This window comes from Melozone crissalis, unplaced genomic scaffold (assembly GCF_028551555.1).
Source record: "Melozone crissalis strain CALT ecotype California unplaced genomic scaffold, PUWL_Pcris_2 ptg000061l_1, whole genome shotgun sequence".
Lineage (NCBI taxonomy): Eukaryota > Metazoa > Chordata > Aves > Passeriformes > Passerellidae > Melozone > Melozone crissalis.
The window spans coordinates 6669819-6695805 of record NW_026535839.1 but is presented as its reverse complement, the minus strand read 5'-3'; the positions used below and the strand labels follow the sequence as shown (position 1 = coordinate 6695805).

Genomic DNA, 25987 nt, shown 5'->3' with positions numbered 1-25987 from the left:
CCACCAGAGCAGAGAATGAGGGAAGCAGTGAACATGGAACCAAGATCAGGGATTATCTTGGCTTCTCATCCCTTGTCCTGGCATCCCCAGGGGCTGCCAGAAATCCCTGACTGCCTTCCCATTGTGATTCAAGGGAAGCTTTTTGCTGGTGTCTGCACAGGGAGGAGAGCAGTCACCAGCCAGTCAGCACCTCCATCACCTGCTCACAGCCACTGACCCAGGGGGGCTGCTCTGGTGGGGCCAGGGCTGGAGCCAAAGCTCCCAGCTGGCTCTAATTAACCATTAATAAGCTGTGAGGGGAGAGCAACGGAGACAGGATGAGAAAAAGAACCATCCAAAGTATCCCAGTTGGATGTAGGGGCTTTGCAAAGCCCCAGGAGTAGGCAGAGTGTTGAGGTCTTACCAGTCCAACACCCCAGCAAAGGCTGAGCAACCTGATCCTCTTGTGAGCATTTCCCTGAGATCTGCGGAGGAGGAGGAGATAATCTCCGTGGCTGCACCAGCTCCTCCCAGCTGTCTGCCAGGGACCCAAGATAAATTGCTTTGTTCTGGGGGTTTAGGCTCTCGTGGCTGGGATTAGGCACTCATCATGTCTGTGGTCAGGGCACCCTGTGCCTGTCTGCAGGAACTGCAGAGGAGCCTGGCACTGTGGCCAGGATGGGCAAGGATGGAGCCAGTGCTGGGTGTGAAGGGCAGGGGCTGCTTTCAGAGGGTTTTTTTTTTAGCCTTGTTCTGGATTTCTGAGAGGGAGCAAAATGCAACTTGTGGTGCAGCTCTGGGTGCTGTGAGCTGATCCTGCCCCCTCCTGCATGGGGCAGGAAGATCAGGATGGTGGCACTTGGCACCAGGACTGCAGAGATGGATAATCCCTCCTGCATGGGCTCATGTGTGGGGCAGGAAGAACAAGATGGTGGCACCTGGCACCAGGACTGCAGAGACAGATAATCCCCTCCTGCATGCTCTGCCCAGGCAGGGTAAACCATTCTTGCCAACCTGCAGGCAGGGTTCTTTATAACTTCTCCTCTCAGTCACAAATCAGAAATCAGCTCCCCTCTGCGCCCATGATCTGCAAACAGCCCCTACCCCCCAAGCCTGACAGAACCTCCAGAGGAGAAGCTGAGGCAGGACTTGGCACCAGCAGCTGCCAGCACCCCCTGCCCTCCCCCTGAGTGCAGCTTTTAACTGGGCATTGAGTCCTGCTCCTGAATCAGACCATATTCTCCCAAACAGCTCCCAGGCTGGAGAAGGAAACTTGGCACTGCCTGTGGGCAGAGAGGAGGGGACCCTCTCGTGGTTCCTGCAGTGCCCAGCCCTGAGCAAAGCAGTGTTTCTGTTCTGCCACCATTGCTTGGCAAAGGCTGAAACCAAGGGGACTTCCAGCTTGGAAGAGGAGAATGAGCTTGCAGAGCACAGGCCTTGAAATGGTGCATTTTCTGCTGGCACTGGTTCAGACAAACCCACAAGCAAACATATTTTTTGTATAAATAAGACAGTGTGTCTCGCCAGTTAAAGCAATTCAAACATGAATGTAGCAATTTAATTGGTGCCAATTGCTGGCTCTTGGTAGCATTAAGATTTCAGTCACAGCCTCTTTCACATGGGAGCTGGGCCGGAAGGGGGAAGGCAGAGGGGCTGAGGAGCAGCACTGGCCATCCCCTGCTGCTTCAGGAGCATCACCCCTGTGCTGCCCAACCTGCCCTTCCACAGCAGGGAGAAGGGGCTGGAGAAGGTGCTCCATCTGTTTCCTGGTGCATTTCCAGGGTTTAGCAATCAGCGCAGTGCCCTGATACATCCCTGCATTCTGCAACCCCTTCCTGCCCCAGCTCCAGCCCCCCACAGCTTCCCCCCAGCTCCATCACACACTGGCTCCAGCCCCCCACAGCTTCCCCCCAGCTCCATCACACACTGGCTCTTGCTGAGCCCCAGGAAGAGTGCAGGATGGGTGTCAGTCAGTTCCTGGATGGATCAGCAGGTGACCCTGCAGGCATGGCCTGGGGAGGATGAGTCCATCCATGGGTGCAGGACAAGCACCACACACTGCCCTGTCCTGGCTCTGCTGGCACCAGCCTTTCTGTGGGAGTTCTGTGAGCTCCCTGCACAGGCTCCACACACCATGGTCCTCTGGTTCTGCAGGTTGTGGTTGCCAGGGAAGGTTGCACACACAGACCAGGGTGTGCCACAGCCTGGTGTGCACTCAGGGATGCTGGAACAGCAGGGTGTGAAGGGCATCCATCACTGCACAGCTCCTGTGACCACACTGGGGGACACTGGGCCCAAGGGACCCCCTTGCTCAGCACATGGCCCATGCCAGCACCCCTCTGTGTCCCTGTCACCACCAGCTGGGGCTGCTCTGTGCTCCCCGTGGTGCTGGAACGTGCTGCCCTTCCAGGAGGAGGTGTCTGAGTGGCAGCAGAACAGGACAGAGGTGAGCTGGGCTTGGGAACCCTAATTAGGCAATGGGGGAGAGGAGGAGGAGGAGGAGGAGGAGGGGGAGCACGACCCCTAAACCCAGCCTTGTTATGTCCAATTTGCCTGGCGGAGCGGAAGGAGCCTCCTGGAGCTGCTCCAGCCCCTCAGGAAACAATGCCCAGCCTGTACCCTCCCCCTGCAGCTCCTCTCCAGGGGATTTCTTTCCCTTGGTTAAAGTACAAACAAACAAACTCCACGAAGGGATCAGCTCCAATCCTGCCTTGCAGGGATAGGACAGACCCAGCCAAGCCCACATGGTCCCAGCTCCTTCCAGCTCTGGGTCAAAGGCAGCCCCAGCTGCCAGGGCTCCCCTGGGGCTCAGCACGGCCCCTCTGCTCCCTGACCTCTGCCACCACATCCCAGGAAGGGGCTTTGCTGGAGCCTGACACTGTGGACAGCAATCCCATCCCACGTCCCATCACACACCAAGGCCAAAGGAACCTTCAGGACCAGGCAGACAATCCCCTGCCTGGAGCCTCTGGCAGCAGCTGGACATTTGGCCAAAGCCACATCCAGCCACCATGGTCTCTTTTTGCATGGCATCACTCCCACAGCTGGAGAGCATTTCTCAATCTCAGCTTCCCTCTGGTGCTCACTGAGACAATCCTGTCTTGCTGTGCTCCTGCAGACAGGCTCAGCGCTCTCCTCTCCCTGAGGTGTTGTTCTGAATGCCTTGGAAATCCTGTCCCAGACTCATCCAAAATGAGGCTGAAAGAGATCATGGTGTCATTGTCCTGTGCCCGTGTCTTCCCAGCCAGAGCTTTCCCTGACATGTGCTTTGAGACTTGTGAGGCTGAAGGAACTCAGCCTTCTGTCTTTAAGCCTACAGATATTTCCCCTAAAAGCTCTTTTCCCTCTGTGATGACTTTTCCTGTGCATGAAGACTGTGTGTCACCTTCCCACAACACGCAGTGACCAACAAGCCACCTCAACCCCTCTCCCAGTCCTTTGCAGCTTCTTCTAGACTTCTCATCATCCTCACTGCTGTCCCTGAGCCCATCCACTCCATGTCTGTCCCTGAGCCCATCCACTCCATGTCTATCCCTGCTGAAGCACCTGGAGCTGGGGAGGAGCTGCTCCCTCCACCCTGTCTCTCTGAGCGGCCTCCAGCCATGCGCCTTCCAGCACATCCCTCAGGAACAGCTTGGCTTTCCTGGCACCTGCTGCAGCTGGTTTGTGTTCCCTACAGCCACTCTGGTTGGTTCTGGGCTCTGCTGCAGCTCCTGGGATCCTCCCACACTGCCATGCACCCAGCTTGGTGCCACCCCAGGGTGAGGATGTGAGGATGTGTGCTCAGCCACCTCCCAGGTGGTTCATGCAGGGATTGCAGAGGACCAAGCCCAGCCAGAGCCCTGCAGAACACCACAAGATGTGCCCAGGACTGGACAATAAGGCATGGTTAACTTCTCCCAGCCTGCAGAACTGCAGCTGGCCATGCTTGCTGCACACTGACCATGGCACCCCACACTGCCAGTCCTGGGCAGGGATGCAGGGGTGATCCAGGGACAGGGAGTTGGGTGGCTGTTGTCTCCTGGCCTGCTCTCCCTCCGTGCTCCTGAGCTGGAGGAAGGGACAGCAGCTTTAGGAAGAGAGAAGAGCCCTGTGCATGCTGCAGTTGGGTTGCTGTGACTTGGTGCTTGCCTCAAACACTGATCCCTCCTAATGCACTGACTGATTCAGGGGTGTTTCCTGGGCTCAGGGACACTGCCCAGGGCTGGTGGCTGCCACAACAGCCAGAGCACACCCAAGCTTGGGTGACATCCCTGTCAAGGAGTGACTCCAAGCCTGGCAGCTCCCCCTCCAAGCCAGCCTGGCCACGTCCTTGACACCAGATCACGGTGACCACATGAAACTCACTCATTTCCCAAGAGCATGGGAGGCACAAGCATCTTGTCCTGCAGGGTGCTGAGGGGGAAATGACCCTCCCAGCCACTCCTCAATGGTCTCTGGGAAGCACTGGGTCTCAACATTGCTAATCCTTTTCATCAATGGGAGACCTTCTGAAAAGATTTGGGAATGCCAAGCCTCTGCCAGCACAGGGTTTGCACACCAGACCAATTACTTTAAGCTATTTGCCCATGCTTTAGAAAAAAACCCACTTGCCCTGGGACCAGGATGGAGAAGCACAACATCCCTGTCCACCACAATGAATGACTCCCAGTTGGCAGGTGAGTGCAGGAGCTGGATGCTCTGAGCCCACTGTGAGCACTAAAGCCCTGCAGCTCATGCTCACGCCTGTTCTGGGGCTGTCATAGCCTCACTCCAGACCAGTTCTGCCCTGTCGAAGGCCCTCAGCTCTTGTGCTTTCAGGACAGCAGAGTAGTTGCCCACATCCCTGCCTAGTAGAGTTTTACCAAGTTCTGCCCTCTCCAGTGCACAGCACTCGCAGGCACAGACCCTGGGCAGGGCTGGCAGATGTCCCTCTCCATGGCCCACAACAGAGGTGACAGGGTCCCTGGAGCAGCCTGCAGTCAGGGATGGCCATGGGTGTGTCTGGACAGGCTGGCAGTGGGGTGACACTGCTCTGCACTCACACTCTGAAGGATATCTCACTGGCATAGTGGGCAGCTTCTTCCCCGTGCACCCTCCAGCCCTCCCACCAGCCAGGGCAAGCCCCTGATCCAGGGAGAAGCAGAGATCACCCGGGCCCCACTTCTGCTGCTGTGGGGTCCCTGCTCCCTGTCCTACAGCCACAGCATCCCCATGCTCCTCTCAGCTGTCCCAATCCAGGACCCAGTGAGAGTTAATGCCATGTTCTTTCCCATGGGATGCCGCAGAATTCAGCTGTTTCCCAGCACACACCATCTCCCCAGAGCCTGGTGGGTGTTTCGGGCTGCCAGCCCCTTGGAGGGGAGCAAAGCCCCTTCCCAGCAGCCGGGCTGGCTCAGCGACAGGAGGGCAGGCTCCTTCGGGGTGTACCAGCCCCAGCACGGCGTGTCCCATCTGGAGAGGCAGAGAAGGCGAGTCAGCCCCGGGTGGGCGACACGAGAGCTTACCTTGAGCAGGGTCCCTCCAGCCGAGTGAGCGCCGCACGTCCCAAGGGAAGGCTCCGAAATTCCTCCTTCTCCTCCTCCAAACTCTCTCTATCTGCTGCCTGCTCAGGCTGTCCCTGCCCTCCCAGCCTGCCCAGCTGGCAAGGCTTCTCCACTTAAAGGCGAAAGAGAGGGAAAGAAAGAAATGAAGTGGAAGGGAGGAGGGGAGTGAAAAAAAATTAAATAAAATCAAAAGGAGAGGCAAGGCTGTGCCAAGGCTGGGCTGCAGCCAAGCCCCTGCTCTGCTGCTCTAGTGCATCTCACAGTGCCCTGAGCAGCCCCCGGCCCAGCTGGGAGGGGGCTCTGCCTGCTCGGAGCCGGGGCCGGGGATGTGCACGCGTGTGTGCGTGCGTGTATAAATAAAAGAGACCTCGGGAGGAGGAGAAGGGGGGAGGCTGCTTCGCCAATGAGGAGCGGAGCTCCTCCGACTTCCTCCCTCCACCCTCTGTGGGGACCCTTTGCGGAGCGCAATTTGCGATTAACGCCCGCCGGACGAGGCTGATGGGTGAAAAAAAAAATATATTAAAAGGAGGAGAAGCCAAAGTGGCTGCAAGGAGAGGGGAGCTGTGCTGCGGGCTGAGATGGGGCGAGCGCTGAGGGCCCAGAACAGCGAACAAAAGGAGCCCGGAGCAGCCCGACTATCGCCTCCTTAAACCGCAGGGAAGGAGCTGCTCTCTCCCTGTGTCTGCTTTCAATTCTGGCCTTTTCCCCTGTTTTCTTTTTCTTTTATTTTCTTTCTCTTTTTTTTCCCCTCAAGCCCCCCCTCCCGTTTTCTTTTTTTTCTTTTTTTCCCCTTTCTCAGGATATGAGGGGATGTTTAGAAAATCCACTGCCCACGCCAGCAGCTGACTCATGTTTTTATTAAAGAAGGCCTGCAGTGAACTGACTCCGTGTGCTCCCCCAGATCCTCCCTGTGCTGGGCTCTGCTGGTCCTGCAGCTCCTGGCCCCTGACCCCGACTGGCCACTGCCCCTTGGGGGCCACCAACTCACCCTTGCAACTCTTCTTCTTTTTGGAAAGGGGGATAAAAGCTCTTCTGCAACTGATGCTGCAGCAGAGGGTGGGTTTGGCTGCGGATTTGGGGCTGTTGGGCAAGAGCTGGAGAGGTGGCAAGAGTGATCACCTCAGCCGTGCCATCATCTCACATGTCCTACACCCCTACTGCCCCGGGGGGTGGAATCCAGGTGATGAACCAGCTATAAATCCTCCCAGCATCTTAACGAGTTCAAATCAAGTTTCTGAGAAACTTTCAGTAGGCAGAACATTATCATGTGTTCAGAGGGGATTTTGTTTTCAATTTGTTTTAGCACTGTAACAAGGGACAGGATGAAAACTGCCCTTTGATCCATCAGCTCAAGGCATCAGGCCACCATTTTCATCTTTTGGATGCTAAAGGGTGGTCAGGCATTGGAAGAGGCTGCAAAGGGGAGTGGTGGAATCACTATCCCTGGAACTGTTAAAAAAGGTGTGGCATTGGTGCCATGGTTTAGTGGTGAAGATGGCAGTGGTGGGTTGGAATCTATGATCTTACAGATCTTTTTTAGCCTTAACCATTCTGTGTTTCTCTCTGATCCAAATGAGAAATAGTGCAAAACTGCACTGCTATCCTGAAAATATACCTGCCCATCTTTTTTTAATTTTCCTTTCTAAGAATTAAAAAGCTCCCCCCAAAATGACAACACTGCTGAAATCTGTGTTTCTGCTTTTTTTGCAAGGCAGACTCATTCCCTCCTGCCAAGCTAGTAAATGCCTACACAATTCCACAGGGAATGATTCCCTGGCTGGGCCAGCCCAAGAGATTTGCTGCTTATCTGACATTATCTCCATGTTTTCTTTGTATCTGTGGAAAACCAGAGGGGAGGTGTTTATTCTGTGCAGCTGTGGAGACTGAGGAGAGCCAGGCTGCAGCACCCAGGTTATCCCTGTGTGCCACTCATGGCATGGGGCTGGAGTGCCAGCTCCGTGCCTGGCAGCAGGACAGCTGCAGGAGGGATGCAGGCCTGGCTTGGATGGACTCCCCCAGCTCCAGGCCTGGTGGTGGCTCTGTGTCAGGAGCCCTGTCACCCCCCGGTGCAGAAATGGAGCCAGCGAGCCTGAGAGCAGCTCGTGTGGGGAGCAGGAGGCAGAGGGGACGTGCTGTGCACATGGCTCTTCCCAGGGCTTCTCCCAAGGGACAAAAAGATGTGTCTGGTGGGTCCATGTGTGGGGACCTAAGGGCTGCTGGGAACTGTTCAGCAGAGTTGTTTCCTGGCAGTGTCCCCGCTCTGAGGACGTGACTGCTCCAGGCAGAGTGGGAGAGGGAGAAGCTCACTGGGGCAATCCTGCTGGGCCCCTTGCACTGGGGATGGGCTACCTGGGATGAGCAGGGGGTGGAAAAGCTGACACAGACCATGCTTGAGGGCAGAGCATCCTGAGCCTGAGGTGGGACATATTTCCCCCTCTGTCCTTTGCAAACAGATGGCCCCAATACCCACTCCAGCCTGGGACCAGGAAGAATCTGGCAAACAAAACCTCCCAGTCTGCAAAGGGCAGGATTCATTGTTTGGGGATGCTGAGAGAGCCCTGGGGAGCCCAAAGCATCCCGGCAAGCACATGTCAGCCCACTCTGAGCATCCCCAGGGAGCAGCCACAGCCGCACAATTTGTTTAGGAACAGCACGCTGGGGTTACGGCAGCTCCTGGGAAAGGCCAGCTCAGAGGAAGCACCAAAGCCAGAGGAACTCGCCTGTGCAAGTGTGTGGGTGGAGGGCAGCAGCTCTGCTGCTTTGGCCTCATCAGCCCTTCACTGCTCACCTCTATTTTTGGTGCTTTGTGGTGCTGCAGGACCCAGTGGTCCCCCTGGGGCTGGGACAGCTGCAGTGTGGGATGCCAGACCCCTCTCAGCTGAGATTTCCAGCTTCAGTGAGCATTGTTAAGTGATAATGGGGGCTTGGGGTCATGTAGTGCAGCATTTCTGGTAGGGAAACCAGCCACTGAGACAGGACATTCCAGGATCTGCTCTGGCATCATGTGGAACAAAGCAGCTCTCCAGACTCCTGCCCCATCCCAGGCAGAGCTGGGACCACCGAGAAAAGCCCATATTTCAAACCTGACATAAAGGAGAGAGACCTGAGCCAGATACCCAAAACAATGGTGGAAATAGCCATGCTGGAGCCAGCAGCAGGTACCGTGCACCAGCTGGTGACAGGCAGGTACAGGAGCAGCAGATGTTGGCCTACCCCACTTCTCTGAAGGTTTGATGAGGGCCAGATTTGCTCCACCTTCAGTTTTTCAGAGCCTCTATCAATTCCAAGTCAGCCCAGGAATTCCAGCATTGCTCTGAAGTGGTGTCAAGCCGCAGACCACAAGAGAGGAGCGGTGGGTGCCAGGGAGCACAGCCCCACATCTGGGCAGCACATCTGGCGTGGCAGCTGCTAGCACATGCTCCTGGCTGTATCCAGCTCCTGCAGGGAGCTGCACTGGGGATTCATCCAGCATCTCTAAAGCTGTGCCCTGGTGTTCAGAGGAGCCTGTACCATGTGTGTGTGTGGTCCTGTTGGGACTGGTGGGTGACACCAGTGCCCAGGGAGGAAGGGGAGGCAGACTTTGGGCTTCTTCCAAAGGGAGTGTACGCCCAGAACATGATGGGGAGCATCCTGGGGACTATCCTGCAGCATTCGCCACCACTGGGAACATTCCTGCAGCACTGGAAACCCTGGCCATGGACACCACAGGGCGCCAGTGGTGCCAGGAGGTAACTCTGGGCCGTACACGTGTGGTGCTGTGTCCTTATGGGGCTGGCCCCTTCCCTACACTCCTGGGGCACTTGGGGGAGGCAGCAGCCAGAGGACGATGTTATCCCGCTGCCTTTCCCCACCTCGGGGCCATTCCGACCCCGTCCCACGCACTCCTCCTCACCCCCAGCACGAACCTTGGTATGAAATGTGCTCGGCAGAGCCCCGGGAGGCAGCGGCAGCTCCTGGGTGAATACTAATAGCGGTGCCTCCGCTCGCCCCAGACTTTCCCACACATCTGCAGCCACTTAACGTGGGAATTGTTAACCCTCTGCTTGCCCCGTGCCCAAAACACAGCCAAGGAGGGAAAGCAGGATGCTCCCCACCAGAGCAGGGGGAATCACACCCCCAGCCCACTGAGAGCAGGGCCCACACGGGCTGGGGAGCAGTGCCAGCAGTGTCCCTGTCCCCAGTGCCCTCTTGAGAATACTCAGTTTGTGGCATTTGCATTTGCCAAGAAAGCTGATCCAGATCCCAAAGATGGGATGGGGAGAGGGGAGCTGTGTGCCAGCACTCGTGGCACATCCATTACAAGGCTATACTGGTTCCTCTCCCTGGGGACCAGCTCTGCAGACCCTCCTCAGGATGGGGACACAAGTGAACGCACAGGGAGGGTTCAGGCATCTGGGAGAACCAAAGCCACACACGAGTCTGCAGTGGCGCTGAGGGAGATGAGGCAGGGGTTGTCCTCTGCGAGAGGGCTGCACTGATGTCTCCATTGCCAGAGAGGAGGGGTCACTCTTGGGGCATTCAGGAGCTAGGGAAGGACTGAAAGGTCATGGCTGGACTGGGATAGGAGTGGGGCCATGCAGGTCTGGGAAATGCTGGTCTGAAGACACAGATTTGCCTTTGGAAGCAATAGGAGGTGGATTGAATAGCAATAGCAGGGGAGGTGGTGGAGGAAAAGGCTGTGGGAGAAAAGGGGAACAAGGGGAGACATCTACTTGATTCTCTGTGGGCATCTCCCACTTCTGCAGAAACCATGGTGGGGTTCAGAGCAAGTTGGGGGCAAGGCAGGACTTGGTTTCCCATACTGAGTGCCTCCTCCACGGGAGCAGGAGCTGATGGGATGGTGTCCCTGCTCCATCTGGGATGGCTGCGTGCAGCCTGGCCCCAGGGACCTCCCGGCCCTCCTCCTTCCAGGAGATGGCATCACTCGATCACAGATAGCAGCGCCGAGCCCCAGGGAGCAGCCAGGGAGCCCTGACTGCTCTCCCTCTCTGCTTCACCTGCCTGGTTTCTACCAGGAGCACCCGGTCTGCAGGACTAGGGGTGGTCCCCAGGTTGGGTGCATTTCTGGGGGTCTCTAGGATGGATGGAGGGGGTACTGCCACCTGCTCCCACCCAGCTGGGGACGCCCAGGCGCTCTGTCATCTGCTCCCCCATGGGACCCCAGTGCAGGTGGCATCCTGAGGCACCAAGGGTCCCCCTCAGCCCCCTTCAGCCCCAGCTGAGCAGCTGAGATGCTCCTTGGGGAGCCCATGATGGACTCCTCATCCGGCTCCTCCCCAGCATGAACTTCACCACCACTGGTAAATGGGTCAAAGAAAGGAAGATGAGGGAAGTTACTGTTGGTGGATCTTTATGGCCTAATTGTCCTCCCCTTTGCCCACACTGAGGGAGGTCATGCTCAGCTGTCAGTGGGCACCTGGCCATGCTGTGCCCTGCCCAACCTGCTCCCCTGGGAGGATGCAGGTGTGGGTCACTGCCCCAGACCCCTGAGCCCCCCATCCCCAGGAGCTGCCTGAGCCCTTGGCATTGGCCCCACAGGCTGGGAAAAGGCAAGGGGGGCCTGGGCTCCCTGTCACTGCCTTTAGGAAACAGCCAGTGGCAGGAAGAACCCCAGTTCCCAAAACTCAGCCACCCCTGGGGTGGGACCCAAGAGCCACCTGTGCTCCTCTGTACCTCCCACCATCTGCTCAGGGGGAATTTTCTTCTTTTTTTTCCCCCACTTCCTCAGCATCTTTGCTGATGGAAGGAAGAGGAGGAGTAGGGTGGCCTTGACTCTCTAGTTTGCACAGAGCCATGGCTGTCTTGAGATCTTGGAGAAAATCCAGGATAGATGGGGTTATATGGCACATCAAGCAATGTGAGCTGGGTGCTGAGCTGAGATCATCACTGGGTGGGACGGTCATGACAGCCACCTTTGTCACGAGGGAGGGACCTGGGACAAGGCTGAGCAAGGGGCTGGGGACCCGGGGATGCTGCAAAGTGCTCACCTCTCCTGGTGCCTCCAGCCATGCCAGGTTTGGGGAGGCAGAACCCAAGTGATGCCAGCTCTGGGGGTGATTTCTCATTGCTGGGGGTTTACCCTTCTCTGTCCCTGTAAACCAGACCCCTCACCTCCTACCCCTGTCCCCTCCATCTCATCCTGGCACACACCCTTGCAGGAAGTGGATGTAGCACAGGGGAATATGTGCACCCAGTTTCAGGTAGAACTGGGGCTAGACCAATGGGATGAGGTTCCTGGGGCTGACACAGAGAGGAAGAGGCAAAACACACTCTTGAAATATCTGTAGACTCTGCTTCTGACTGAAGAGAAAAAACCAGCCTGCAAATGACAGCTGTGGCTGCAGTGGTGGCCAGTGCAGCTGGAGTGTGACACTGGCAGGGACGGGGACATCAGCCACCACTGGGGCCGAGGTTCCTGGCTGCCAAGGTACCTGTGGTGAGGGTTTCTGGACAGTGTGTCACCCAGTCCCTCAGGAGTGCAGGTGGGTCTGGCCTGACAGGTGACGAGTGGGTGATCTCTGCTCGGGTGTTTGTGGCTGGCACCTCCCACCTTGCAGGCAGACAGAGCTTCACAGGTGTCCCCTTTCTGCTTGATTTTCCCTATCACCAACATATGGGGCTGATTTTGCTTTCTTAGGAGAGGAAACAGGTGTGCAGCTCCTCTTGCTGCAAAGAGGAGCTCTGCAGGGCTGTGAGCCCCCTGGAGATGTGTCAGCCCAGGTACTCCCAGCAGTGGCCATGGTGTCCATTCTCCCTGCACACAGAGTCTGCCCATCTGTCCTGCTCCCTGAGCCTGGGCTGAGCTTTGCTCTCAGGGTTGGAGGGGTGGGCTTGCCCTGGGATGAAGGAAAAGGAGAACAAGAGCCTCCACCAGCCCCTCTTTTCCAAAGAGGCAGATGCTGCTGCTGGGCACAGGAAAATGCCATTCAGAGCAAGAACTTGGTGTCCTCCAATGTAGGGACAGGGCAGGTGACACGGGCCAGTTTGTCCCCTCATGCAGCCAGCTTTTAATCCCAAGGTATCCATGGGGTATGGATGGTGGTGGGGTCCCTTGGGGCCTCCTCATGAGACTCTGTGGCACTCTAAAGTCCCCAAAGCCAGCTACTAGAGAGGACCACGTCCTGTGGCATGGGCACGGTTGTGGGGTGGTGACAGAAGGGCTGGGGGATCCTCCGGGGTCACCCCCTACCTCATCCTCCTTGCAGCCCGAGTGGGAAGCTTGAGCTCGTCCCCCTCACCCGCTGGGGTTTCTGCACTTTGAAATGCAAACCTGCCTTTCAATGCAAATGCTGCGAGAGGTTGGGCCCAATAAAAGCCCGTGGGCAGGGAGGTGCCTGGCCCCAGGACAGCTCCCCAAGGCGCCCAGGTGAGCGCTGCCGAAGGAGGGGCGGCCGCCTCCCGCCGAACCCGGGCGGCCGCACAGCGGCTCGGCGGCGCAGCATGAGCGCGGGGCCGGCCCGCGAAGATGTACGTGGGATATCTTGTGGATAAGGACACCAACATGTATCCCAGCCCCGTCCGGCACCCCGGCCTCAACCTCAACCCCCAGAACTACGTGCCGGGGCCGCCGCAGTACTCGGACTTCGCCAGCTACCACCATGTGCCGGGCATTAACAGCGAGCTGCACCACGGGCAGCCCGCGGCGGCCTGGGCCTCGCCCTACACCCCTGCCAAGGAGGACTGGCATTCCTACGGCACCGCCGCGGCCCCTTCCACCGCCAGCCCTGGCCAGTTCGGATTCAGCCCCCCAGATTTTAATCCCATTCAGCCTCCGGGCTCTGGACTCCTGCCCCCACCCATCAGCAGCTCGGTGCCGCAGCTGTCCCCCAATGGCCAGAGGCGCACCCCGTACGAGTGGATGAGGCGCAGCATTCCCAGCACCAGCAACAACGGTAAGGAAAGCCCGGCCCGGCACCGTGCCCAGGGCAGGGGATCCCTCTGGGTCCTGCGGGGCTGGATCCTGCTCCGTGGGGACTGCCAGAGGGACAGCGAGCTTGGCCGGCACTTGGCACGACACACAGTCCTCAGAGAGCAGGGGAGCTCTGAGGCGGCAGGGGCTGAGGATGGACCGGGAGGGTGCTGTCCTTCCACACTGCAGCTGGGTTTTCATGGCTGGAAAGTCATTTTCACCAACTGGTGCCTGTGGCCACTGGGTAGGATGGGCTGAGCCAGAGACCCCCAGAACCCTGGGAGCTGTTGGATTAGGGGGTCTCAAAAGTGAAAGGGTGAGAGCGGGGGGCTGTGGCTGTACATGGAAGTGTGAGCTGGCTGTGTGTGATGGGTGTGCAAGGGAGTGTGAGAGACTGTGTGTGGTGGGTGTGCAAGGGAGTGTAAGCTGGCCATGTGAGAGGCTGTGTGTGGTGGGTGTGCAAGGTACCCAAAGCTGTGTGCGTGTGCAGGGAAGGAGCTGTGTGTATGTCCATGCTCTGTGTGTGTGAGAGGTGGATTCAGTGCGGTGCTGCTGGCTCTGTGTGAGTGTGCAGGGCACCATGAGCAGTGTGTGTGTACAGGCAGTGTCCCCAGGTGTGTCTGGGGGGGGTGACACTACCCAGTGTGTGTGTGCAGGGTGCTGTGAGGACGATGTGGTGCATGGTGTGTGTGTCAGGGGCATGTGTGTGTTCTGGGACAGTGCCACATGGAGGGTTGCTGTGGCTGCTGCAGGTGCACGGGGCAGAGGGTGCCCAGCTCTACAGGAAAGGGGGCCCTGGTTCCTGTGGTTACCTCTGGCTGGGCACAGAGTGGTCATGCTGTCCCCAGGGTCCTGTCCCTGCTGAACTCCTGACCTGGGGAAAGCGTCTGGGTGACCCCAGCCCCCTCCCCGCCCTGCTGCCCACTTCAAAGGCGGTGGGCAGGTCCCCCTTGGGGCCAGCCCAAATTGACAAGGACTTCTCTTTGTCATGGAGATGGTGGCTGGCTCCTTTGGCAGTGAGGTGAGGTGCGGGCCCTTTGTCCTGACCTACCCTCACCCTTTCATCTTCCCAGCCTGGACCCTTCCCAGCAGGACCCATGGGGCTTGCCTGAACCTGCCACCCCTCTCCCTCTGCTGTGCTGGCCATGAGCTCCTCAGAGCACTGCTGGGGCCAGCTCATTGCAGGAGTGGCTGTGGGCATCTCTCACAAGGGCAAGTTTGCTTTGAGTTACTGCTCCCCCAGATCCCCGGAATCAGGGTCTGGGCTCCCTGTTTGCAAAGTGCCTCCAGTTTTTGGCTTGTTTTTGGCTCTGCATTATTCTCAGTGGCCAAGGACCATCTAAGGGCCTTCTGCAGAGGTGCCTGGGGTCTTACAGCATGGAAAATACCCACTCATATTCCCAGAATCTGTGTGGCAGGGATGGGGACCAGTGTGCAGTGGAGCAGGCAGAACATCCAGATAAATGGAAAAAAACCCAGCCCCAGTCTGGAAAGAGGAGGGAGAGGCAGGCTGGTATTTCCTGTCCCATTTTAAGCACTAAGTGTAACTATTTAGGAAAAACACTTTGCCTCAGATGCAGGGATGGAGACCCACAGGCATGCCAGGGCTGAGGACTTCCCTCATCAGGGTGGAAAGGGAAATGTGATGTGCAGCCCTCCCCTGCAGCAGGAACCTTGTCACTTCTGCAGGTTTTGTGGGTCTGAACGTTTTGGTTTCTGAGAAGAGAGGTGGGAGGGAAAATGAATGGGGAAGGAAAGCCATCAGCACACCTCTCCTCTGGATCAAGGCCATGGGTTTACACCCAGCAGTGGGGCCAAGATAAAGCAGGAGCTTGAAAGTGCCTCTGATTGAGTTAGACAACAATTGAGCTGATTGAATTCTGGAAAAATATCATTAGTTGCTTAGTTTGTATCTCTTAGATCAAATACATACAAAGGAACAAATAAACCAGCCTTGTTCCTCACACACACACAGAGGAGCTGCCCCAGCCCCACCACAGCAATGCAGGGGTGAAAGGCTCTCTCTTGGGGTGCTTTCCTTTGCAGTGGATGCCCTTTTCCAAGCTCCTTTTCTAAGTCACCCACAGATTGAGGACCTGTCCTTGCACCTCTGCTGGGTCCGAGCCCAATGCTGCTGCAGGGTTTGGTGGTGGTGGGATGTAGTTGGTGCTTTCCAGTGCCGCCCTTTAAATAAAAGTCTTCATTAAGCTTGAAAGAAAGTAGGGCAAAGATGGGTTTGACATAGATAAGGGTGAAGTTTTTAGATGAATAATTTTATTGAAATCAATGAACTGGACTTTGATCAGTATGGATTGATAAACTCCTCATCTCACCGCAGTGGGAATAGGAAATGAATACATGGAGGTTTTTTTTGCTATAAATATCAACAGTTTTATTGTGAATGCTATAAATCATAATACTTCAGAGGGTTGTAAATTAATGTTCCCTTTCTGTCTTGGCTCCTATGAACAGCTTCTGGCCATACTTTGAAAGCTTTTGGGGAAGAGCTGCGTGGTAGCAAAATAAAATGTTGTGCAGGGAATATGATTATGTCAGGCACTTCTGCAAATATGATCCACAGCTTGAGAAAAATCAATGAGAAATCTCCCAGTGACTCACTGCAGAGTCAGGCTTTACAGGGGGGTGATTTTCTGTACCTGTTGCTACATTCATGCTGCAGCTGAGCTGAGATAACCCAGCAGCAGCAGGGATTAAACCCCAACCACCAGGAATTGGGAGTTACAGGGAACTGAGCTGGAAGATGTCCCCAGGCCTCATTTCTCTCTCCAATGCCACCTCCTTTTCTGCTCATAAAATCTTCACTAGCAGCATGTCAGAGCAGCGTGCTTCCTCCTTATTCACAATTATTTGCAAACTTCCCTGTGAATTGCACCCAGGGTTTATAAAAAGCTCAGGAAGGTGGCTGGAAGTGGAGCTGGCTGAACTTTGAAATTCACCCTCTGCTTGTTAGTCATGCAAATCCCCAGATACTGCCTCGGGTCTGGCTTTTAGGTCACTAATTGAGCAGGGGCTGCAGTGCTAAATATTGCAAGTGAAAGTGCAATTGGAGAATCCCTTGCAGAGGCAAATGTGCTCAGGGCTTTGTGTGGTACCAATGCCTGTGGTACCCACGCAGGTTTTGGGGTGATGGAGAACAAGCAGTGATGCTCTGAGCATTTGGTGATTGGCTGGGTGTGCAGTTTTCCATCTCAGTTTTGTTATTTCTAGGTCAGTTTTCCAGCTCTGTTTATTTTCCTAGTGGGGCCCATGAACACTGGGGGAAAGAGTTCAAATCCCAATAATGAGACAGAAACGTTTCCCCTGGGCTGCTGGGGTTTATGCTGTGCTTGGCATGTTTTGGGATGATGGTGCTGGCTGGAGGACAGTGCATTTCCCTGGTCAGTCCCTGCATGGGGAGCCTCTCTTTAGGCTATGCTCATTCCCTGTGAGACCCTCTCCTTCACTGGGTGAGAGGAGCCACACATCCTCTCTGTACGTATTCAGTGTCTCAGTGATGAGGAGGGAGGGAATGCTGCATGAATCCTCACTGAATGGACTCTGCCAAAGCTCCCCCATCTCTGCTCTGGGTTGGGAAAATGGGCACTTGAGACATCAGGGTTGAGGCAGGGCCCATCTTGGGGTCTGAGGGCCCCTCCAAGGAGCCCAGCAATGCTCCAACATCCAGAGTAGCTCTCTCCATGGCGGTTCACACACACTCGGGGTGTGTGTCAGGCCCCATCAGTCTTCTCCCTTTGAATTATTAACCCACAACCTGCTCCTGGCCCCAGCTAGGGTTTGTTGACTGCTTAGCCTGCTGGCCAAGGTACAGGCACCTCAAACTTTCCTAGAATTGACTTTCCTTGAACAAAAAGGGCTTCCCTGGAGCACTGGCAGTACCTACGTGATGGGCTTGGCTGGCTAATACCCCGGGATTAGCAGAGGGACACTTTAAACCTCTGGCCAATGACAGATGTTTCCTATAGGGGACCTTTCAAGGACACCCTCTCCAGTCCTGTTAGCTTTGTGATCCCTTGGATAAGGGGCTGCATCCTTCCCCCACCCTGCCCCATGGCAAGGATGGGCCAAACCCTGTGGGGCTGCAAAGGGGGAGAGGAACCCTGGTGTCCATATGGGACCCCCAGTGCCTTGCTGTCCTGCTCTTCCTGCTGCAGATGAGCCACATGCAGCCAGGAGGGAGGCTGGGATGAGCTGGATCAGGCTGGAGTGAGGTGAGGCTGTGGATGGGGCTGTGCCCAGCCCACGTGTGCCAGCAGCCCGTGTGCCACCCTGAGCTGCTCTGCTCTTTGACCCAGCTCAGGAGCCAGCCTGGCACTCAGCTCGGCCTCATAAAACATGGCAACAACTGAAGGAATTTGCCAGTTGCCAAAAGAAAGGATCCAGTCACTGCAGGGCTGGGAAAGACTTGCCCCAGCACCCAGCTTGGTGCTGCTGCCCCTGGGGATGAAGGGTTTCTGGTTGTGCTGTCCAGGAACATGGGGGTGTGATGGGGAATCACCAGCTCTCTGCAAACACCAGGCATTGCCCTTCATCCCCTTGGGGCTTGCACCTCCTGGGAGGAGGATGGGGCTTGCAGGAGGGGTGTCCTCACCAGTGGGTGTAGCTCTGTCCCTGTCCCACCGTGCTGGCTGTGCAAAACCCAGCCAGGGCCTCCCTGTACTCCTGTGCACCAGTTTACACTCTCCAAATCCAGCTCTTTGGAGTGTTTCTGCCTTTTCCTGGCAGCAGGGCTGTGCTGTGCATGGAGCCTGAGCCCTGCCTTGAGCTCTGCTACAACCCCTGGGCATGCATTCCCCACCACACACTCACACTTGGAGCAAAGCCTTTTAGGGGGCACAGAGCTTGATCCTCAGTGAGCAGGAGAACAGAAAGCTGTTGGGTCAAGCAGTGCAGTTTGGCAAGTGAAATGTTTCCAGTGCTCACCATACCAAGCTGAACCAGGTTTTATTGCTACCTGGTGCCCATGGGAGAATTGCAGTTTGCTCTGAGGCCTTTGGCACCAGGAAGAAATATTCAGGTTGTGTAAGGTGAACCACCATGGAGAGAGCTACTCTGGGTGTTGGAGCATTGCTGGGCTCCTTGGAGGGACCCTCAGACTCCAAGATGAGTCCTGCCTCAACCCTGATGTCTCAAGTGCCCATTTTTCCAACCCAGAGCAGAGATGGGGGAGCTTTGGCAGAGTCCATTCAGTGAGGATTCATGCAGCATTCCCCCCCTCCTCATCACTGAGACATTAAATATGTACAGAGAGGATGTGTGGTTCCTCTCACCCAGTTTTTGCCACCCTGCAGTTGTCTCAATGCAGTGCATTCTGGCAGGGGAGTGATGTCAGGCAGGGATCTCGGGGAGGATTGCCCTACAGAGGGGGTCGTTTCTCCCTGGCTGGGATGAAACAAGCCACATGGCTCTGCTCCTTCCCGGGCTGGCCGGCCCATCCATCACTGCTCTGCTTCCTGCGGCACAGGAAAAATAGCTGGGGATGTTGAAGTATGCAAGGCAAGGGGAAGGCTTGTGAAAAGCGTGAGCTGCTGGTTCCCAGCACTCAGGGAGCGTGAGGGGCTCGGGTTTATCCCCCCCCTCCAGGCCACAGAGGAGCGTGGGTGTTTTGGAGAGGCTGCTGGAGCTGAAGGGGAAGGAAGGGGAAAAAATGTGTGGGGAGGGTTGAACAGGGAGGGCATCAGAGGCTCAGCCCTTGCCACCACCTGTGCAGGCTTTGGGGTTCCCGTTTCTGGGGTGATAAGGGGTGGTGGAATGAGCTGGGCTGTGTGTGCCCAGCCTCAGCTGAGCTCTGTGCAGCACGGCTCCCATCAGCGCTGCTCGGCAGAGGGAGCATCGGCCCCTCTGCACGCAGGCAGCTGGAGCACATCTGGCTGCCAGATGAGGGTGGCTCCAGCCAGCCTGGAGGCTCCTGAGCTTCAGGAGCCGACCCCAGCCCTTTCCTGGGCCCGGGGTCTCTGTCATGGGGCATTTCCCTGCTGGCTGTCCCCAGTTTTGTGGGGTTGTGAAGGGGATTTCTCCCCATGGAGCTGCAAAAGGACTGGGGATTCAGCTGCCCAGGGAATTTCATGGCTCTGACCCTGGGACTGTGTGCCTCAGTTTCTCCAGCTGTTGCACTGCCTAAGCTCTGTTGGGAATGAGGGAAATTTTCCTTGATCCTTTCCCTGGGGAGAAATGCCAGATCCTGACAGAGCACTGATTCCTCTGGGATGGGAGGATTTTATCCTCTTTGCAAGTAGATGCTGCTCATTCAGAATGGAGCAGCTTTATCATGGAGAGGGGACAGCCTTGTTTGCTGCACTTTACCTCCAGTATGGACCAGTTCTTTCCCAGATGCTCCGTGGTGACAGGACTTTTACACCTGATGCTTCTCAGCATTATAATATTGCAGTGCCTTCAGACAGTGTGGCAGCAGGCCCCCAGTGCAGACAGACGGGCAGACAAGGCTGGACAGATGGAGCCAGCTGGGGCCAGAGCACAGCCAGGAAGATGGGATCAGGCAGGATGGATCAGGCAGGCTCTGGGATCAGGCAGGGTGACTCTGGGAGCACAAGGAGCCAGCACAGAGCAAGGCATGAGAGCTGCTGAGGCAGCCTGGCAGCAATGCCTCCATGCCCCTGCCAGCACCTCCTCTGCAGAGCAACATCCAGTGTGTCCCCAGGCCTTGGGGACCTCTGCTGTGGGGTGCCAGCTGTCGCTACTGTGGGTTCTCATCTCAGTGGCTCCAGCCAGTGGGTTTGGGCCACCATACCCCAGCTCCCCTTACCAGAGCCCTGAAGCAGCTTCCCACAGAGCCAGAGTTTGTGGTTGTGGTAATTCTGAGCTGCTTTGACCTGTGAAATAGAGACTTTTAGAGAAGTGCTGCAGTTTATGCTCCTGGCTGCTGGCAGCTGTGCTGCTCCTGCTGTGCCTGGGAGAAATGTATCCCACGGATGGGGATCCTCCCTTTGGAGCTGGGCTGATCCCCTCACAGCATGCCAGCTTCTGCTGCACCTCCACACACGGTGCCACTGCCACCCCACAGTCTCTTTCCCCCCTGGTTTGAAGCAGCCCCTTCCCAGCTGTTCTTAGAGCTGCTCAGCACCAGTCACAGTGCCCATATTCTCAGTCTGTCAGGGTTTTTGGGGCACAGTTTTTTACTCAAAGCCATCCTTTGGGCAGGCCAGGACTGGGGATGGTGAAATATCCCCTTCCTGGCAGCCTCCACTGTGGCTATGAGGGGAGAGAGCTTGGGATGGTGGGCACAGGATCCACCTTGCTTTTCCCTTCCCCTGCCAGGCTCCTGATGCTGAGCCCTGGCATCCCTGTCCTGGGGCAGGGCTGCTGTGGGCAGTGACTGCAGGCTGGGGTCGGGGCTCCATCCCCCGTGGGTGTGTGTGCACACTGGGGAGTGTGTCCCTTGGGCTTTGCAGAGCACATTAAAGCTATTCCCTTATCTAATCACGGCTCAGGTGAGTGCTATTAGGGTTACTCATTAACAGTGCTAACGATACCCTCTCCCCACGCTGTCATTGGCCCTGCCTTGATCCCAAAGCCCAAACCATTCCCACTGACCCCGTGGATGGCTCCATTTGCCTGTCCCAGCAGTTCCTTTGCCTGGTCTTTCAGGGACAAGAGGCTGTAAATGCACAGCAGGGTCGGAAGGGGCTAACAACTGTGCTGACACCACTGGCACCCCCTCTGCACCCCATGCATGTTCCCTCCTGGGGCAGCAGCCCCAGCTCCAGGTTAACCCAGCCATGGGACAGCCTGTTTCAGCTCTGCCAGGCATGGCTGGAAATGCAGGAGCAGTTCCATCCCTCTGTTTGGTTCCATCCCTCTGTTTGGCCACGGGCACGAGGGCTCCCCATGAGGAACCGGATTGGCTTGTCCCGAATTTCCTCTTTCTTTTCACAGAGCCATAAAAAGTCTCCAGGAGAGAGTTAAGTGTAACCCAGCATTCATATTCAAGGTAGTTGAATTATTCATTGTCAATAGTATTTCTTGCAAATCCTTTTCTTTTCCTTGTGAATCACCCACAGCACATCCCTGAATTCAGCAAACATCCGAAAACAGCAATTAGTGGAGGTGAATAACTTTCCATCTCTGGCTTGGTAATCAGCCCCCTGTTTTGAGTTTTTTCTACCTGATACTGAGCAGAAAGTGATGATATTGATCTGATATTGAGCCTGGTGCCCAGCTCACCCTGTGATGGCTCTGCCAACCCTGAGGCAAAGCCCAGCCTCCATCCAGGATGAAGGATGAAAAAGGAATAACAAAGAACAGGCTGTGATGGATCTATTTACAGCTGCAGCAGGAAATAATAATTCCTACTGAAATTCATGGCATATGTGATATTCACAAACCGCCTTATTTCTTTAGTCTTTAATTTATTTTTTTTACTCTGTCTGTCAACTCCTTCACTTTCCAGGTGTTCCTTTTTTCCAAACAGTGTTATTAAAATAAAAACATTGCAAGTAAGACCATTTTAAAGTTATTATCTCTTTAGAGAGGCTTTTGCTTTCAAATGAAAAAAAAAAAAGATAAATCTATGAGAAAGAAAAATCTTGCAGGAGCCCCTGAGCCTGGAGCAGCCAGAGGGAGCCCAGTTTCTCACAGAGCTGCTAAACCTCACATAAATCTCCACCAGAGCATGTGGTTCATTCTGTGACTTCTTGGGAATTGCTGTGTTTGCAGATTCAGCACAGGTCCCCCCTGGGCTGGGCTGCAGGAGTTCTTTTGATGCTGGGGAACGCGGTGAGAGGCAGCAGTGACCCCAGGATGGGCAGGGGCCCTGTGGGAGGGTGGGATCCTGCATGGGCTGGGTGCCCCCAGCACCACTCCAGCCCAGCAGGGCTGCCTTGGGCAGTTTTGTTTGGAGCTGTCACAGCTGATGTGTGCCAGGCAGGAGACAAGAGCCTGGCGAAGCTGCCATCACCCCTTGCACATGGAAGATCTGCATTTCAGCCCTGTCTCTCAGACCCTCCACTAACACCTTGCTCAATCAAATTAACCTTTTTTACCCTTTTTTAACCCACAGAGTCAGCCTGTGTGGTATGCACAGGTTTGACCTGATGGTGGTGAGGAGGGATTAGGTGTTTGCTTTCTGACCAGCCCTGGGATGAGCTGGGCTCCTCACTCTGAAACATTCTCTGAATTCATCACATCCCTCAAATACAAGTTAGTGGCAGAAGTCCTGCCCTGGTTCTGGCAATCTGGTTATTTTCCTGGTCACATTGTAGCCTTGCTGGGCTCCTTCCCTTTTCCATGGATCACTGGAGAGCTTCAGTGCTTCCTGGGGACTGTGCTGGAACCCTCAGCCGTCACCCCCTCATGCTGTGCTGAGCCTGTGCCAGCAGCACCAGGAGCAAAGGCAGGAGGACACAGACAGTGGCACAGTCAGGGAAATTGGGTGCTAAATTGAACTGAGTGACTGCTCTGTGTGTGCCTGGGAGGGCCAGCATCCAGTCCCAGCAGGGTGAGATGCCTTCCATGCCCATCCCAGGTCCTGCTGGCTCCCACTCGTGCTTCCACTCTTGGTTTGCTCAGTGGTCAATGCCATGAGCTGGATTCTTGTGGCTCCTGCTTATTCAGTAGAAATCCAGCTGCTTTCTTCCATCCCATGTGATGCTGTAAGGGAACCCCTCTCCCACCTGCAGTACTCTGTGGCCATGGGTCATCCTGCCTTGAACTCTTTCACATTCAGGTTTCAGCATAAGAAGTGGCTTAGGAATGTCTCCATCTCCTTGCAGTGGGAGAGCAGGAGAGAATCTCTGTCAAAAATAAAACTGAGCTGGCTGAGAACCGGATTTGCAGCCTGGAGGTTGGAGTTTGCTCTGTGGATGTTCTCTGATGTCTCATTAGGGTGTCTGGAGCCCAGTTTTCCTTTGCACTACCTAAACTCCTGCTTCCACTCAGATGGTGTCAGAATATAATAGTACTGCTGGGACTGCCCAGTGTCCAACTGATATGGCCTAAATGGGTGGATGTGCAAAGGACTCATTAGGGAGAACAGATGAACAGGATGGCAGGCACAAAGATCCCATTTCCTGGCAGAACCAGGCTGCAAGCAAGGTTATGTAGGTTGCTGGGCTAGAAATCCCTTTCTGCACATCTGCAGCAGTGGTGTGCAGTATCTTGTCCATGTTGATACACCCAGGGCAGCCCCAGGGAAATCCATGGAGCTGTTCTGAGCTTGCTCCCACTCCTTCCCACAGCAGCACTGCTCTCAGCATCAGAAATTCAGAATAAGATGGGCAAACACATCTGCCAGGAAAACAAATGTCTAGGCATCATCCCTCTCAGTTCCCTGGAACAGGATTTTGTAATTTTGGGTGGAGAAGCAAATATCCACAGCTGTGTTTATTCCCTGCCTATGGGTTCTTCTGCAGAGGAAAACACCAGGAACTTGTCAGCAAACTGCCAGGCCTGGGTGTCCTCCCTCAGAGTGCCACCTGCCCCCACAGCCCAGGCAGAGTCCCACAGCTCACCCTGCGTGCCTGTGGAATCACAAAGGAACTTAGGAGGAGACAACTGGGCTACCTTTGGCTGTATTTTTGTGCTGGAAAGCAGCAGGTGCTGTTTGCAGACCTGTGGGATGTGCATCTGTGTGCACAGACATGTGGATCCTGATGGCCCCAAGCTCTGTCCATAGCTGGGGGACCAAGAAGAGATTCAGGCTGGCTTTGGCCCAACATCTCTGGTACATGGAGCCAGTGCCCAGCAGTGCTTAGGCATCATGTGGGCTTCTCCAATGCATCTTTAAAGACTGTACCTAAAGCACTGCCCTCTGTCTTAGCTCAGTACAGGGAGAAGGAGAGTGACCCTCTGGGTGGCAGAGAAATGTGGTCCTTGCAGGGTTTTCTGTCCTTCCCCTCTTTTGATCATGCATGTTCAAGTGATGGCACCTTAGTTTGGGGCTTCCTAGAAGAAGAGCTGGCTTTCCTTAGCCCTGCCAGGCAGCCTGTCCTCAGCCCTCCACAGGACCTGCAGCTCTGCTCCTCTCAAAGACGGACATTATGACACAGGGGATTTATGGTCCATCTTCTGAGATGCCTCTGACGCCCTCCTGCTCTTTCCTCCAAGCAATTCCACCAAAGCCCAGGTACTTCCCAACAAGAAGAAACACTCTGGTGCAAAACAGGATGTTAAAGCCAATAGGAGCCTCCTGACTCTCCCACTGGTCCCCAGTGCATTTCCATGAGCTCTCCACAGGTTGTGTGTCTCCTCTGTGCCCTCGGGGTTGCTCCTTCCATTCCACTCCTCCTCTTCTTCCCCTGCTGGCTCACCCCCCACTCTGCTCTCTCTGCCAGGCAAGACCAGGACAAAAGACAAGTACCGGGTGGTGTACACGGACCACCAGCGCCTGGAGCTGGAGAAGGAGTTCCACTACAGCCGCTACATCACCATCCGCCGCAAGGCCGAGCTGGCCGCGGCGCTGGGGCTCACCGAGCGCCAGGTCAGTGCTCAGCACCCCACAGACCCAGCCTGGTGGGCATGGCATGGGCAAGGGCCAGGGCTTTAGCCCAAGCAGTCAGAGGAGGCCTCACCTTGCTCCACAGACATCCCTTCCTTTCCAAACTTTGGGATGCCCTCCCTGCCCTGTGGGGACTGGAGGTTGTCATCCTTGCCTGAGTCCATCCTCGTCTCCTCATTGCCATCTTTCCTTTCTGCAGGTGAAAATCTGGTTTCAGAACCGGAGGGCGAAGGAGAGGAAGGTGAACAAGAAGAAGCTGCAGCAGCAGAGCCAGCCCACCAGCACCACCACACCAACCCCACCAGCTGTCAGCACCCTGGGACCCATTGGAGGCCTCTGCAGCAGCAATGCCCCCAACCTCGTCTCCTCATCTCCGCTGACGATCAAGGAAGAATTCATGCCTTAACCCTCTTCACCAGCTACAGACCCCAAGAGAAAAGCACTATGCAGCAGAACCCTGCCAGCCCACATGCTCTGAAGGGTGACAGCCCCTTCCCAAAGACACAACTGTCCCTGGCTGAACCGATGGGGCAGATAGCGAGGCTGGACTGGGTGGCGCTGGGCCTTGCCAAGGGGCTGGTGGGCTCTCCACTGTGTAAAAGCATTGGTTAGGTACTGCTCTCCCATAGGAACCACACACTGGTTTGGTCTCTGGTCTGTGCAGCAAGGTGCTGATGTCAGCAGAAGGAAGGGGGTGATAGTGGAGGAGGGCATTCCTGTGGTGCTCCAGGTGCTTCCTTTGGTGTTCCTGGCAAACCAGTTGCTTGGTGCTTTTGGGCAGTTTGAACAAGGCTGGAATAGGAAAAAGACCTGGCTGGACTCAAGGCAAAATGAATTTCTGCTGAGCTGGTCTCCTGGGAAGCGAGGTGAGGGGACAGAGCAAGCTGAGCTCTGGGAACCAGGCAAGAGCCTCGGCTGTGGGAGGTGACATGGGAGCCCTTCAAACCATGGAGATGGTGGCAAGCTGGAGCACATCCTTGACAAGAGCAATCCTGAACATCCCCACCATGGTCCCCGGTGCCCAACCCTGCGTCCCAGCCCTGCCCCTGCAGCCACACTGGGCCATGTGAAGGCATCTCCAGCAGCCCTGGTTCCCTGGCTGTG

At 55.9% G+C, this 25987-nt stretch overlaps 2 protein-coding genes across 2 annotated transcripts in view; one reads left to right on the top strand and one right to left on the bottom strand.

Annotated features, from left to right (window-relative positions):
* The window catches only part of PDGFRB (platelet derived growth factor receptor beta), a 29457-nt gene extending 23716 nt beyond the window's left edge, over nt 1-5741 (bottom strand). The window contains exon 1 of the mRNA XM_054288007.1: nt 5466-5741. The gene's annotated coding sequence lies outside the window, so the exon portion shown is untranslated. The remainder of the gene's footprint in view (nt 1-5465) is intronic.
* A 7228-nt stretch (nt 5742-12969) lies between these two features.
* On the top strand, nt 12970-25289 carry CDX1 (caudal type homeobox 1). Its single transcript, XM_054288186.1, has 3 exons — nt 12970-13396; nt 24720-24865; nt 25083-25289. The coding sequence occupies exons 1-3, from the start codon at nt 12970-12972 to the stop codon at nt 25287-25289; spliced, it is 780 nt and encodes a 259-aa protein (XP_054144161.1).
* Nucleotides 25290-25987: the final 698 nt, after the last annotated feature.

Excerpts from the sequence above, each read along its gene's own strand:
- CDX1 (XM_054288186.1), top strand. The coding sequence starts at position 12,970 with ATGTACGTGGGATATCTTGTGGATAAGGACACCAACATGTATCCCAGC. Across the intron at positions 13,397-24,719 it reads TCCCAGCACCAGCAACAACG|GCAAGACCAGGACAAAAGAC; the intron begins GTAAGGAAAGCC and ends TCTCTCTGCCAG. Across the intron at positions 24,866-25,082 it reads TGGGGCTCACCGAGCGCCAG|GTGAAAATCTGGTTTCAGAA; the intron begins GTCAGTGCTCAG and ends TCCTTTCTGCAG.